The 16,250-nt window shown below is 39.8% G+C and overlaps 1 protein-coding gene across 1 annotated transcript; it reads left to right on the top strand.

Moving 5' to 3' along the window:
• Window positions 1–692: 692 nt before the first annotated feature.
• Window positions 693–15,856, top strand: LOC104083324 (ellis-van Creveld syndrome protein-like; the record flags this gene model as incomplete). Its single annotated transcript, XM_009586768.1, has 10 exons — window positions 693–725; window positions 892–1,003; window positions 2,328–2,538; window positions 5,241–5,447; window positions 6,251–6,395; window positions 10,883–10,991; window positions 12,961–13,087; window positions 13,341–13,434; window positions 14,617–14,728; window positions 15,742–15,856. Coding segments are annotated over 10 exons (1,232 nt in total), but the record flags the coding sequence as incomplete, so codon positions are not given.
• Between the last annotated feature and the right edge of the window lie 394 nt (window positions 15,857–16,250).

Genomic DNA, 16,250 nt, shown 5'->3' with positions numbered 1-16,250 from the left:
ATACAGTTGGCCTCGGCCCATCGATCTAGTGAATCCTTGCCATCTGCAATAATAGAAAATTTAGTCCCTCGTGTTCTGCATGAGGCTAGAACATGAAGTGAAGCTGTCAGAGAGCCTAAGTATTATATTTAATTTAGGGCTCTGCATACGTCTACAGGCAACCTGCATTTATCCAGCTGCTAAAATATACTCTTCATCTCACAGTAATAGAGTTTGGGCCTTGCAACCATTTCATCTTATGGCTTATTATTCGTTAAATCCTGGCAATACGCTAAACAAAATCTTAAGTCCGTATCTCCACAGGTTTACAGTCTAATGGCAAATCCATCAAAACATTTAAAGATTAAATTCTTTGATCTAAATATCACCCTGAAGGAGCTGTAAACTTGCAATCCGTAAGCCTAATCGTGCAATCTCCATTTCTAACTATTAGCACTGTGTACTATACACAAAAGTGTGATGGAAGATGATATCTTTATTTTGTTCAGTGAAAATAAAAACGACGTTCTCTACTAGTGAAAAAAACCCAAACAAAAAGCCCACTGCAACCTGCTGATGAGAGTCGATGCAATATTTTGTGCCATGTTGTTCTTTTTTTCCTGTTCCTCTGCTGCTGAAACCGGAAAATCTGTAGGAGACACAGCTCAGGGCTGATCCAAAACAGTGCAAAGCCTCCCTTTCTTTTCAGTGAGCTTTGTTTAAGACTTTGATCATTGAGAAGAAAATACTCCTAAGTAGAATAATTTCAATTCAACATGAGTTTCTTCCTTAAAAGAGGGGGATGATTGTTTTTAGCAAAATAACATCAAATAAACCGCTGTTTCGCAATGTGGTGACTAGAATGACTGAAATCAGAGTATCTTATGATTGTAATTTTTTTCCCCTGCTTTTAGCTATGGATAAAGGAATATGCTCTGTCTTCTGTGATGCAAAAGCACCTGTCTGAGAAACAAGAGAAGATAATTCAAGGTGTCGTGAGCAGACTAGGATGCCTCAGTGATGAGTAAGTTTGGTTTTATCAGTAAGCAGTGGGGTAAAACTGCACTGCTGCATGCACAGATAAAAACTTGTGTACATTACATTGTGGAAAGCAGTGTTGAGGGACTATGAGCATCTTCAGATAGAGAGGCAGTTACTCTAGTTTTTTGACTGAGTATCAAAAACAATTTAAAAAAAACAGAGATACCATGACTCCTGGTAGATAGAAAAAGTAGAGTCTTCTGTGATTAGTCAAGTGGTGTGCTTTCTGTGTATCTACTCCCATGTTTATGAGTGATTTCTAATCTTGAACCAGCCTGTCTTTGCACTCTGTATGTCACATTGGAGTTGGATATTCTTCAAGGTTAAATGTTCAGTCCAGCACCATTCAGCTCTACCTTTGCTTTCTGCTATTACAATACCACTGACCATCACTTTGCATGATAATGACTCCTCTCTCACATTCTCTGTCTGTATTCACCAAGGAAATTTTTTGTTTTATCTCATCCTTGTACAGCTAAACATCTCTTTGATAGAGATACTTCTCAAAAAAACATAGTTCTGTGTTATCTGCCTCGTTTTGATTAAGATATCAAATGACTTCATTCACCATGGTCTTCACATTACCAAAGATCAAAGCATTTGAAAACTTGTCTATTTGGAATACTGGTATTATTGCCATTGCACTCCTTTATTTTGGCTCTACTTTTCAGCTCAACCTTATATTTTCACCTTCTCTGACTTCGATGTTTCCCAAGATTCGGTATGTAGAGAGCTCATGGTGCCTTACACATACGCAAAAGTTAGATACAGGCACAAACAATGTCATCCCAAATGTGCACACAGATTTCACTCATCTGGTCCAGAATCAACTTCAAAATTTGCTCTCCTGTTTCAAATTCACCACAAACTTGCTTCAGCCATGTCTGCCCTGCCAGCTAACACTAGACTCTTCAATGTCTCTTTGGAGTGTGCCTCCTTGTTAATCCAAGATATGCTGTCCTGCATTTTCTTGAAATAACTTTCCTGTAGTTCTGATTACATTCTCTTTTCATCTTATTTCAAGTCTCCTATTAAAAAAACTTTATTACGTAATTATAGATTATTATTTATCTCTTTTCTTCCTATTTTTATTTTAATCTAACTTCAGTGTGACAGAACGAGAAGTCTATCACAGCAATTCCCATTCTTTATACGTGAGCAGCTTTCCAAGGCATGCTTTGTACGAGAAGACGTTATACAGGGTGAATAGTAACTCATGTCATCTTTGAGCAATGATTTTGCTGAACACAGGTGTGCCAAATCAGCAAGCAGCTCAGCTGATTGATTTTTAATGGTCCTTTTTACAGGTCTGTTAACTATATATTGCAAAAACACCGACTTCTGCTGTGTTCAGTACTCACAAGGTTAACCCTCCGAAGAGTTGGAATGGCAGCCCTGGCCTGCATGAGAATGTCCAGAAAGAAGAGCTTGCTTCAGGAACTGAGAGAGCAACATACCCTGCAGAAGGGATCCTCCCCCTGCCAAGATGAGGACCAGTGGCAGTTACAGAAGGCAGTGGTAGGTACAATATCAAGGTGTTTTTTCTCCAGAGGTCTCATATGCTATGATGTCTGGCATTAGAAGTAGCCATGGAAGATCTCAAAAATGTTCAAGTTCCAAATAGAAAGGAATTCTGTGTCAAAAATGCACCCACTGCTGGCATAGGAGGTCCCTGAGTGTGCCTGTTTCAGTTTGGGCAGACATTTAAAATTCCCTGGTACTTTTATCTACTGGCTAGCTATCTGTGATATCTATTATCACAGCAAGCTTATTTAGCTATTTATTTTATATGAAAATACTAATGAAAGAAGCCATGCCAACATGTATAAAGGACTTCTATTCAAGTTAGTTACTGCTTCAGGGTAAGATAAACTCCTATTAATTCTGCTAGGGATCATCATATGCACTTGAAAAGTTCTTACTTGAGCATCAGAAGAAATTCTTCCCTCCACCAGACCTAGCAAGTTCTTCTCTACTGCCATCATTTTTCATTCTTTTTCCTTTCTCCTCTGTCCATGAGATGCTCAGCCTCCATTCTCCTGACTTCCTTCCAAATAATCTGGCTCCTGTAGGTCAAGGAGAAAGTTTAAGGGATTTTTAGGCTTGATATTCCCACAGGTCGCTTTCAGATCTGTTTGTGACTGTTTTTTAGGGTTAATCCATTAAGTGTTGTTGGTTATTTACTCATCTGCATTGGATACTTACCTAGAACAACACTGAATTTCAGATTTCAACCTCAGAGGACCCTTGTAGCGGGTGTCCGTGATGTCCCTGCCCAACCCACTGCTGCTGCACATATGGGTTGAACCCATCCAACATTTTGCAGCTCTGTGCTCCATGCTATTGCTGTGTAATTAGCTGAGAGATAATACTTTGCATCCCTCTAATTCTGATTTGCACTTGGAAGAGGAATAAGGAAATTCTGTCTGCCGCCATTTTCATATTTGATACTTCTGTTGAAGTAGATCCTGTTAAGTGTGAAAATCTCAAAATCTCATTAACCTTCAGAAGAAATAAAATATAAAATAATAAAATACAAATGCATATGACTGCATTCCTCGTTATGTGCTTTTCACTACTCCCTCTCACTTAGCTTCCACAGGGACGTTAATTGATGCAGTCACTGTGTTCCCTAACAAAAATGAAATGTCCCCAAGTATTACTGTTCGTTTGGTCTCTCTCCATTACAGCCTCTTTCCAAGGCCAGCTAAAACCCATCTCACAAGGAAGTGCCTAAAAATACACATATAAGATCCTTTCTGCCAAAGAAGTAGGGCCTAGGTGTGGAATTGTGAGAAATCAGAGAGAAAAAAATGTTACGAACAACCTCCAAAACTAGAACCAATGTATAACGAGTTACGGAAAAGGTTAATTTACAGACACTCAACCAGAGTTTTAGACATACCATGTTGTTTGAACTAAACTTAATTTGAGCTTGTGCCAATTTTAGACTGGTAGACAGCGTTATGCTATCTGTTGGTTTCATATAAAATGTAAAACAACACTAAAGAATCCTAGCTTGGACATGATAACATGACATTGGGTCTCTTAAAAAGAAGAGAAACAGTTTAATGACATTCCGACTGTCTGAAAAAAACCATCAAAAACATATTTCTGAGCTATAAATAAAGACATGTCAGAATAACCCAGCATTAATAGGGACATCATTATTTTCCACAGATGAATGTGGGCAGAGCAGGTGCTTTTCCTACTTGCATTTCTTATTTCCGAGAGGGAATCAAATAGGTACTGTCGAATCCCCCAGAATAATTTAGTGTTATTTAGCTTTAAATGAGAATATTAATATAAGAGTGACATCAGCAACTCAATAGAAGGCAATCTATGGAAGACTAATACATGTAAGGAAGACAGAACAGGTCGTGCTGGTGAGCGTATACTATTGTGTGCTAAAGAGAGTTTAGAGGGAAAGTAGATTTGAAAAGAAGCATAGAAAATGGTGGCAAGAATGGTCCAAAGACCTCAAGAGACTAGAACTCTTCAGCCTAAAAAGGAGGTGTCTTCTGGAATATCATAGGTCTTAAAACTGGCATAAAAGACATGAATAGGGAACAATTTTTCACTTGTTTCTAATAAAAGAAGAGAGCACTGAGCAAAGCTATTAGATGGCAGGTTCAAAATTGAGAAATGCATGGATAAGCTATATAACCCACTATCACAGGATGCTGTAGATGCCAAGAGTGCACATGGTTTCCAAGTGCTCTTAAACATGCCTATGACCTCTCCCAAGGGCTGTAAGTACTAATATGCCAACTTTTTCTCAGATAGACCCCACAAACTGTACGAGTATTCCAGGTGCCTAACTGTATACTTGCCTTGTTCCTGTGCAATTTATCAAGGCAGCCACAATTATCCCTTTGGATAATATCCCTTAGGATATTTGACATAGATTGTTCATATTCTTAATAGAAATAAGACCAAATTCAAGAGTACAGAATATGAAGATGGGAATACATCACTTGGAAATGACTAATGAGACAGGATGTAACTGTTATTGTACGTATCATGACAGAGGCAATAGTTTTGTGCAAAGACAGATGTGTTAAATAACTGTACATAAACTTCCACTGGAAATTAGATTATTCTAAGTATTAAAACAGTGTCATTCTGAATGGGTGTAGGACTGACTGACTTTTAAAACGTAGCTGACTAAGTTGGTCAACATATTTAAATGGCATGCTATCTTTTTGTCTGATTACCAGGAGTCCCACATTCTGGAAGAGGAGGAGAAGCTCAAGGAAGAAACGCAGCAAACCCATTTAGAATTTCACCAGCAGCTAGTCACAGAAATTCAAGAAGCTCTTCAGTTTCTTCAGCAGCACATGGAGGAGGTGATTGGGCAGACACTGCTGCAGCATGCCCGACGGGAAGCTGGAAAAAAGAGTTCAGATGATGGACAGGACTTCAAGGTATAGAAATGTTCAGTAGCAGTTTTCCAAACAAAATGAATGCTACTTTGCTAAAATGGAAGGCAATTTCATTTATGCATTACCCTATGCTTAGAAGTACCAGCAGGAGACCATTACAGCCTGTGTCAAAACTGAAGATACCTTACAAAGTATTTACAAACTAACACTCATGTAGAAGTGCAGTATTTTCTAGTGACTTGCTATAGCAGCCAAAACGGGTTTTATTAAGCCAAACCCTGGAACATAAAAAAAATTGAAAGAGTTCTTGATGACAGAAAATAAAAATGAGGAAGAAATGGAGATGGTTATCTATTGATGGAGGTTTTATGGTTAATTAATAGTATTTGTATATTAACAGCTTAATATTAATTAATAGATAAATAATTAAATAAAAATAAAACTTGCTTTATAGGTTAATGAAATTGTTCCAAAGTAAATATTTGGATTTTCTGTATAATGGAAAGTTGGAGTAGAGCTACACATACATTGATTTACTTTTCTGGCAGTCGGGTTGACAGGTAGAATGGGCTATAGAGATTGAACAGATAGGGGAATGGCCCCTTCCCAGATGGAGGTGAGGCACATTAGAAAGATTTTACTGTAATTTTTCATGTTGAATGTTGAATGTTCCATGGATGAATAGAAATACCTATTTTCCAGCGTCTCAGTCTACCACATTTTTAAAGCACAAAATTCACAATTTTGTGTGCACGTACAAAATTAGATTGGGTCTTCAATTTTAGACAGATCAAAACACTTCAGTTTTTGACTTAGAAAATTGTGACTTGTACTATGTAATACAGGAGAGACTGGTGGAAGCTGCTGTAGAAAGTGTGTATGGGACCAGCAATAGTATCAATAGACTGGTGCAAAACTACTATCAGCAGTTAGGAAAAATCACAGAAGGCTATGAAGGCAAAAAGCTTCAACAACTGAAATCCTTACAAGGTACGTTGATATTGACAACTATAAGGTAATTCTTGTTTTTTAACAGATGAAATTAATTTTCTTATCACTGTAAAGATTGCTGTTAAAGATAACAGAAATCTGTTAATTTAAAGTAAGAAACAAAGCAAAATGAATGTGTAGGTCCATTTCGATGTTTGAAGGAGAAGCGGTAGAATTGTTATTACTAATAATTACTTGAATTACAGTTGTAGATGCAGGATCCTGTTACTTGAAGTTTGGTACAGACACGCACAGAACGATGACCCACTGTTGGAGATTATAGTTTAACCACGAACTCTGGTTCACCAAGCTAAGATCAGAGATAGCACCATAGTAACAACCACCAGCAGTTGATTTTCTGGTGTTCCAAACCTGAACACAAGGTAGAAGAATTTAGAAAGCAAAGAGTGGTACAACTATTAGGTTGTACAGCCAACATCTACCATACACACTGTTCAACTTTGCATATTAATATATGCAAATAAAGTGAATCAATGAATCAAATATTCATACGGAGAGAGAGAGGGTATATGACAGGCACCTACAAACTGAATCTTTTCCCTAGAAGGGAGGAGATCTGGGTTTGCAATCCCTGCTCCCATGTTAGAAAACATAAACATCATTGGCAGACAGTCTGCTTGCTCTGGGGTGACTGCCCTCAGCTTTGGGGAGTACATTCTTATATTCATTCCTTTTTTTGGCTCAGTGAAATGTTGTTGTCTCTGAAGTGGATGAAATGCATTAGAGGAGACACCAAAAAGCCAAGCATGCCCATCCTGGAACACTCTTGCGAGCTACTGCATTGTTTCTTAGCTGTCAACCATGACCCTCTCACAGGTTGTGAAACTGATGAAGAGGTTTATGAACTGCTGGATCTCACATAAATACAAGCAGTTTCTCCTGGAATTATTTTTAATTGCTCAGTTCCTTCAGGACAGGAGAACAAAAGCAAGCTGTGATTATTGATTTCTTTTGTAAACACTCTCCCCTCCCCGGATGAAGGCTGTTGGCATTAAATGAAGTTAACAAGTTAGCAAAACGGCAATAGCATCAGAGGCTAAGAATTTGAGACACATGGGATGGATTTTTTTTCTAAAAATAGTTAGCACTTCTAAATAGAAAAGATTCTTTAGTCACAGAAGAGAGTTTTTGAAGAGGAACAGGCGTATCCACTCAAGGCTGTTCCAGAGATAAGTTGGTAAGAAAGATTTGTGAGCCCCAGTAGTAGCTAGATATGCTCACATAGGTTATAAGACAGAACCAATCTGTTCTGCGCTGCCTGTTGTGAACCTTGAAGACTTTAATATTGGAAGCTGAAGTGCTAGGGTTAGGCAAAATCTGTGCGGGGATTTTGACAATCTCTGTTTTAGGCATTGGCAGCTAGCAAGACAGTCAGTTACTTAAGTTCTTACAAAGTCCCTCTAAAGACCTCTTTGGCCCTGATTCAGCCAACTACAGAGTCTAAAATCCCTTTGAGTTCCTTTAAGCAGGAATTAAAACTGAAGCCTGTTCTAGAATGCTTCTCTGACCTGAGCTGAGATGATGTCATTAGAATCATAGAATCATTTAGGTTGGAAAAGACCTCTAAGATCATCAAGTCCAACCGTTAACGATTAATACGGCCAAGTCCACCACTAAACCATGTCCCTAAGCGCCACGTCTGCACGTCTTTTAAAGCCCTCCAGGGATGGTGACTCAGCCACTTTCCTGGGCAGCCTGTTCCAATGCTTGACAATCCTTTCAGTGAACAATTTTTCCTAATATCCAATCTAAACCTCCCGTGGCAACTTGAGGCCGTTTCCTCTCATCCTATCACTTGTTATTTGGGAGAAGAGACCGACCCCCACCTCGCTACAACCTCCTTTCAGGTGGTTGTAGAGCATGATAAGGTCTCCCCTCAGCCTCCTTTTCTCCAGGCTAAACAGTCCCAGGTCCCTCAGCCGCTCCTCACAAGACTTGTGCTCCAGGCCCTTCACCAGCTTCGTTGCCATTCTTTGGACGTGCTCCATCACCTCAATGTCTTTCTTGTCGTGAGGGGCCCAAAACTGAACACAGTATTCGAGGTGTGGTCTCATCAGTGCTGGGTACGGGGGACAATCACCTCCCTACTCCTGCTGGCCACACTAGTTCTGATACAGGCCAGGATGCCGTTGGCCTTCTTGGCCACCTGGGCACGCTGCCGGCTCATGTTCAGCTGGCTGTCAACCAGCACCCCCAGGTCCTTTTCCTCTGGGCAGCTTTCCAGCCACTCTTCCCCAAGCCTGTAGCGCTGCATGGGGTTGTTGTGGCCAAAGTGCAGGACCTGGCACTTGGCCTTGTTGAACCTCATACAGTTGGCCTCAGCCCATCGATCCAGCCTGTCCAGGTCCCTCTGCAGAGCCTTCCTACCCTCGAGCAGATCGACACTCCCGCCCAACTTGGTGTCGTCTGCAAACTTACTGAGGGTGCACTCGATCCCCTCGTCCAGATCGTTGATAAAGATATGAAACAGAACTGGCCCCAATACTGAGCCCTGGGGAACACCGCTTTTGACTGGCCGCCAGCTGGATTTAACTCCGTTCACCACGACTCTCTGGGCCCAGCCATCCAGCCAGTCATTACACACTTGAATGTTCTGCTTCATCAGTGTTTTGATATTGGTCTCAACTGGTCTCCCAATTAGGTTGTGAGACCTAGAATACCAGTCACTAGAACCACAGTCAGCCTTCTGGTAATTGCTCATTTAGATTATTTTTTCTCTTAGAGTTTGTGTGGATATATTATTGTTTCAGTGTATTGGTGTTCCATGAACTACAAGAAGAAAATTACATGTGTAAGCGGAGTACATTTTCTTTTCAACTGAAGAAAAAGTTCTGCTGCAACGTAAGCCTACAGGCGTGGAGGAGGATGAGAGTATTTATGTTGGTAATAAAAGCAGGCGTGTTTTAGATTTAGGTGAGAGAGAAACCCAGCTGAAATTTACAGATCAAGTGAACTGCTACAGTGAAAAAATACTGCAAACCTACATGTGCATGCTGCAGCCTAGGTGAGATTTTCAGTATCAACAGATAACTACTTCAGCTTTGTTGGTGCTTTTTATATTAGGAGTGAGCACATCTAATAAGGGACTTCGATGCTTTAGTACATGTAAGTCCTTCTTTAACCTAAGTTCCAAATTTGTGATGCAGAACCCCACTCCTTTCTCGTTTCAGCTGCTCTATTGGCCCCAGAAGCACTTAAATTTCTCTCTGTGATTCTTAATAGCCTGAAGTTCTGCTGCCGTGCACAGCTAGGACACCCTAAGCCATGCCATCCAGCCAACTACTTTCTGTCCAGGCTCAGCCAGGAGGCAGAACATCCATGTTTCTTCCTTTTCAGAAGGGGCTGATCTGTTAGGTGATCTCCAAGCATGATTATCATACTGAGAGTGTGATCCTCCTCACCAAATACTCTCATAACTTCTCTCTCTAAAACACAAGATGGAGAAAACAGTCTTGGCAATAGAGCCACCTACTGGGTGATAGCCCTGGGGTTAGAATGGCCACATAGGGCATTTCTTATGTACTTCATTCAGTGATGGCTAAGTGGGAGTAAGGACCATAATGCTGGGCTTCTCTCTCCCAGTGACTGTGCTTAATGTCAGGCTAGAGGATTTTGCTTCTTTGGGCATCCCTTGGCCTGGTAAATCTGAATTTATGGTCTGTCTGGCACAGCCACAGGAAAAAAGGTGGAGAGAACCTCCCCTCGCCCAGCCAGCCCAGCCCAGCCTAGAGTACAGCCAGTAACTGCTCCCTGAGGGTGCCGTTGGTAGGAGAGGTGCCTGTCAGCCTCTCCAAGCATTCGGAAAAGGTCGGATGCTCCCCAAATGAATGTTATGTACCCTAACATGTACCCATCCATCTCCCTCCTTCCGTGTTTTATTTAAAAGCAGTGGTGCAAGGAAACCAGTCCTGTCTGTCAGACATGCCCCAAGCCTTGCTGCCGGGCAGGACTTCAGGAGCAAGAGTCAGGAGCCTGGTCAGCAGATAAACACCAAGTTACTCGCACAGTGTGAGCATACGCAGAAGTACCCAGAATACTTTGCCGTCAAATGAGGGGACATCTAGTGAAGACAGGCATTCCTCGGCCTCCGAGCAGAGATTTTCTTTATATTGCATTTTTCATTTAGGTGTTACAGTTCTTGCTTAAGGCATCAAGGTCCTTTCATAAAATTTCTGCTTTGAATTCCATGTTAATCAATTAGCCTAGTGGGAGAAGTAGATAAGAATAGGAATTCAGTGACATTACCATCTCAGCTAAATGATGCACAAACTATTGTCTGTGCAACAGATCACAGTGGCAGAGCAAGAGTGTGTAAGAAGTACCTGATATCCTTAAGGAGCAGTAACTTTGGAAAGACAACCTAGAACAGGGATTAATTTGTGCTGATGCAAAACATAAATTGTAAGTTTGCCACAACTCAGAGTTTGTAATTTTGAGCAGAAGATTTTACAAAAACATTATTTCAGCAGAAAGAGGTGAAAGGAACAGACTTAGGAAGAAACAAGAGAATGAACTGGCATTGAAAGAAAAACAGACCAAAGGCTTCCTGAACGTATCATCCACAGTCCATCAAAGGTAAGAGCAGGCAGCAGCACTGCTGACTCTATTTAAATGCTGTGAGTGTTTGCAGATCTACATAAATGTCTAGCTGAATAAATGCTTGGTTTTGCATTTTATATTTGTCTTTGATGGAAAAGAATTATCTGTTGCCAAATTATATCTATCCTTTGATCTCAGAGAATTACTTTCTTATTAAATAAAGTCATTAATTACAGACTGAAGAACTATACACAGAGAGTTTGAAAAGAGAGAATGAAAAACAATGCCAGAACATATGCCAAATTTTAAAAGAAATTTAACATAAATGTAGGATGGGAACTGATGGTGTCTAATTCATTACGTTCCATCTTTTCTGCTTTGAACATCAAAAGTGTTTGTCGGTTTGCTGTTGAGTAAACATATACCATAATGAAGAGAAAATGTTTGAAGCATAAATAATACTCAAAATGGCAAGAAGATTTCAGTGATTTCTTGGACAATCGAGATTACCTGCACTAAATTTAGAGTGGAATCCCTCCAATATTAATTAAATAAAAATCATATTTAATTCATTACTGATTTTATGAAACTTAGAGTCCAGACAAAAAGCACTGCAAATCCAAAGGAGTAAGTCGTCATAAAAAGCTGTGTGACTTGGCATGCACATGATACATTTTTGTAATCATTTTATTTCTTTACTCTTGGTTTATTTATCCAGAATCGCACAGCATCTGCAATTTTGACATTGTAAAGAGCTTAATTCTTACTTTAGGCATTCTGTTACTTCTAAATTGAAAGAAATCGTTGCCCACTTTCTGTTTTTCATCCTTGTTTGAGTTAGTATAGAAATGGATTCATGTAACAAAGTGCTTCATAAAAGATCTGTTAGTTATTCATTATCAAGTTTATCATTTATTCTGACATATAAATTCACTTTTAGCTGTTGTCTCAGTTTTTTCTCCCATAATCTATTCTAGTGTCTTAAACCAAAATACAATCAAATTGGCCTTCATGCAAGCAGAAATATGGTATTGAAGAATGTAACTATTCAGTATCTAAGCCGGTCTCATAACCACTAGTAATCCAACCCATTTTCCTATTTTCATTATGATTTCTTTTATGGTCAAATCCCAGTCCTGTCAAGTCCCAGTCCAAATCCCAGACAAAATTTCCATTAATCTGTCTAACTCCTATTAAACTCAACACAGACTGTTTTATTTCCCCTTGCCCTTGGTGCAAGGTTATGAGTGTGAGTTCAAAAAGCAAATTTTTGAAAGCTAACCTTCTGTAAGCATTGACCATTACAATAGCAACTTCATTATGTTTAGATGTCAGAAACAATTTGTGTAATCTCCTTCCCTGAGGAATGTAATGGGTAATTGACAGCATTGATTCAAGGTAGATCAGGCAAGAAAACAGCAGAAATACAGATTCAGCAAAGTTGCAGCCGTTCAGGTTCTACTGTATTAATATTAATCTTTAATCAGCAAAATAGAACAAGCGAAGAATATAGTTGTCAGTGCTCCCAATTGCCAAGTTTTGAATTACCATGTTTCTGGCTCTTCTAGTACTGAAGAGCCCTGAATGAAATGCCTAATTCTTAATCCCTTACCCTCACACCTGATCTTCTAACAGCTTGTCTTTTTGGCAAGCAGACAGTAATGGTTTTGAAACTTATATAGTGGTTTTAGAAATATATAATGGTTTTGAAAGCACATTTAAACATTAGAGCTGAACTCCAGCTCCCTAAGTCCAGGCATGGACAACGCAAACTCCTGCTGCAATTCCTACCTCCGAAAGGAGCTTGTATCCCATGAAGAGCTAAGGCAGGTTATTAAAATATCTATCTAAAAATGTACCCCAAAATTTTTTGTCCCAGCAGAAGCTGGATGGGCCAATATTGTTGATTAGCCTTTCTCTCTACAAAATCTAAATACACTTTGCCAGGATTGTATTCCTCCCTTGAACTGAACAACATCGGTACTTTTGAATTTCTGTTGTCCAGGATGGTGCTGCAGCAAAAGAAGGTTTTGGCTCAGTTTGAACTGCAGCAGCAAATTCGTCTGGAGTCTCTGAAACAGAAGCTGCTGGGATTGCATCACCTAGAAACGGAGTTGGAGAATCAGCTAAAGGTAAATCAGGGTAAGATGACTCACAGGTCTGAAGCAGTCCATGGCAAAACATTGGACAGGTTTGCTGTCCTAGTTGAAATCAGTGCTAAGATTCACCACTGTCTTGTAGGAAGCGCTTCCCTGATGCTAGCCATATTGTTTCCTGTGTTTCTGCAATGATACACACCTTTTTTGTCATGCCACATGTAGAGTAACATAACCGAGAATCAAGCTGTGTTGTGTTAACTGACTTCTGGTTTATCCTTGTGTGCAGGAAGCAGAGCAGGACTTTGTGAGTGAGTTGGCTGCACTGGCCCGAGTTCCAGTGGCTGTGAAGAAGAAGCCTTCCAAAAGGAGCAAGCCAGCAGGTTGATACAATCCTGAATTGTTTAAAAAACCCCACATCATTCTACATATCAGTGCATATTTTGCAATATAACACAATGGAGTTTCAGGAGAGATTTTTCAGCAGTGCCATTTCCCTAATCAGGATGTAGAAAAGTAAGGCAACCTTCCAAGGTCACCCAGCTCGCCAGTAGCACAGCCACAAATAAGTGTCACCATTCCTCACTCCAAAGCAGTTCTTTAGTCAATAGATCACATTGTGTCCACTGAAGTAGGGCTTTGCCTTGCTCAAACCAAAATTATTTTTCATGTCTTTATCATGTTCTTTAGAAATTACTCTGTTTACCTCAATCACTAAGTCTTTGGGAGGACAGCAGAGCTGAATCACCCAGCTTTCATTCTCCTGGTAGAACGGAAGGATCGCCTTCCCACACACATGCTCAAAAGTAAAATCTTACTGAATCAGGAAACTTGAAATATTTATATGAATTTACTAAAGTATTAACAAGTTAGACTAATTCATTATTCAAGAGATACTTAGGGATAAATTATCAGAACAGCAGTTGTGTTTCCTGGTCCACATTTGGGGTGGAGCATGCAAATTCTCATCCTTTGAACCATGCAATCTTTCTGTCATTATCAGAATGAAACACTTGGCATTACTTTTGAAAGATGCTGAAAGGTGAGATGGGTGCCCAAAAGGCAAAAGCAGCTCACTCATCTGGACAATTTTGAAGTCTTGTCTCCTTGATCACTTGTTTCTCAAGCGTGCAGAGCTGTTTGCCCTGGTAGGCACCATGACCTCCATGGAAGCTTAGCTCAGGGCCCTAAAACCAGTGACTTTTTAACATCAGATTGTTCTGATTCAAATCACATAGACTGGCTTTTCTTCTGTTTGCTGGCACTAAAAAGCCATTTTCAATTACTTGCTAAGAAAATATATGATAGGGCTTTCAACTGTTGCACCTCATGGAAATTTCAGTGTTCAGCAGTTATGAAAGTTCAATGTCTGCTCTGTGAGAACTAACCGATAGTAAAAAAACAATATTCTAGGCTACTGTAAAGTGGAATGATTTCCTTGGAATAATAATGTATATGTATGAAGTGTTAGAGTATATTTTTTTTGCTTTAGGTTAATCAAAACCAAATAAGCTCTACTATCTGTGATTCTTTGTTTTTTACTCCACATGTGTTTGGCAATTCAGGGGAAAAAACAAACTCCAAAAGAAAGACCTTTCAGTCGCCAGAATCAGAAGACAAAGATAATTCTCATGAAAGTATTCAAGAACCCCCTGGACTGACTTCTGGCTTATGCAGGTACAGTAGAGGCTAAAAAGGGCATGTGAAAAACTATTTATAAAAAGCAGTACAAAATCTACTTCATAAGCAGGTATGTCAATCAAACCCAAAATATAACACCTACACTAGCTGAGCTTCTTCCTTAATACTTACTTCTCACATGTATTTGACATTTTTTTCCCCCATATTCTTTTCTAAATTTAGGAAAGTCATCTGAGTTTGCTTGTCTGTGCTGTTACGTATTTTATAAATAGCTTTGATTTTAGGTAGAGAAATGAGAAATACTGTTTCCAAATTTCCTTTAATTAGCTTTTTTAAAACCTGAGTCACAGACAGCATAAATCAGCAGAGACAAGTGAATCTAATGGAACTAGGCTGACATGTAGCAACCAAAATATGGTCTGTGGTATTTAGGCTTTCAACTTCCACCTTTATTTCAGGAACAAAGGCAAGCGCCAGTCTTTGGCTGATGAGGGTAGCAGCTCTAACAATGATTTTCTTGATAGATGTTTCAGTTGGCTTATACTGGGGTGCTAACTAGAGGAGAAGAAATGGCTACAAACCTGAAAGATGCCAGCTGATTATTACGGGCAGATCAAACCAGCCAGCTGGTCGCTGGGGCTTGATATATTGAGCAGAGAAAATCCTGTTGACAGGCAAAGCAAACAGTTGGTTCTCAGGAGCCACAGGCCTTTGGGGAAAAGTATTTATCCCCTGAGTGACCTCAGCCTGGGACTGACTTCAGGAGATGGCTCCTTTCCCTGATGGCATCAACCCTTTTCACACACTCCTTTCCCACAGCCAACAAGGGATACGTGTGCAGGGAACAGGGACCCAACAAAGGAACATTTATCTTTATGCAACTTTGTTTTGGCAGCCTCAACAGGGGCAGCTGAAACCAGGGAGTGCAGAAGTTATGTAGCAAGCGCCTTTCTTCTCTTATGAAAATTAATTTAGTTTAAGAGAGAACTGTAGCATTTGAAAAACTCTGTCTCCAATTTTGTTTTATTTTTCTTGTTTATGTCTTTCAGAGAGAGGTTACAGAGTCCACATGAAGGGGAGACTGAACTGAGAAAAAACTCAAAGATGCTGAAAAAAAGAGGCAACAGGTAGTAAAAGCATTTATATGAGCTGTCTGAACACAGAGTACCAAACCATTCTTCTGGGGAATCTCAGCAGCTATAAATACTTACTGAGCTGCTCTACTGAGGAACAATGAAGAACATCAATAATAACCGAGAAATCTTCTTCAGCTACAAGAATCAATCCTATGTTCCTTTAGCTGTTAATAAAACATTCCCGCTTGGTTTCGGTAAGGGGGAACAAGGCAGTCTTTAATATAAGCTCTTCCAGATCACTTGGGGAATGTGGAGAGGAGATAGTTTTGGGGAATGTGGAGGGGAGATAGTTTTAGATTAGGAGTATCCCTGAGGAAAGTATGCTGATAGCAGAATGGATCCACACTAGGCTGGTTGCCCAGGTCGGTGCATCTCAATAAGGTTTCATTATAATAGTGATGTGCCATTTGCTTTTAAGCCCT

The sequence above is a fragment of the Fulmarus glacialis genome, unplaced genomic scaffold, assembly GCF_000690835.1.
Source record: "Fulmarus glacialis isolate BGI_N327 unplaced genomic scaffold, ASM69083v1 scaffold36581, whole genome shotgun sequence".
Lineage (NCBI taxonomy): Eukaryota > Metazoa > Chordata > Aves > Procellariiformes > Procellariidae > Fulmarus > Fulmarus glacialis.
The sequence above is the reverse complement of the archived record's forward strand: the minus strand, read 5'-3'. Positions and strand labels throughout refer to the sequence as shown.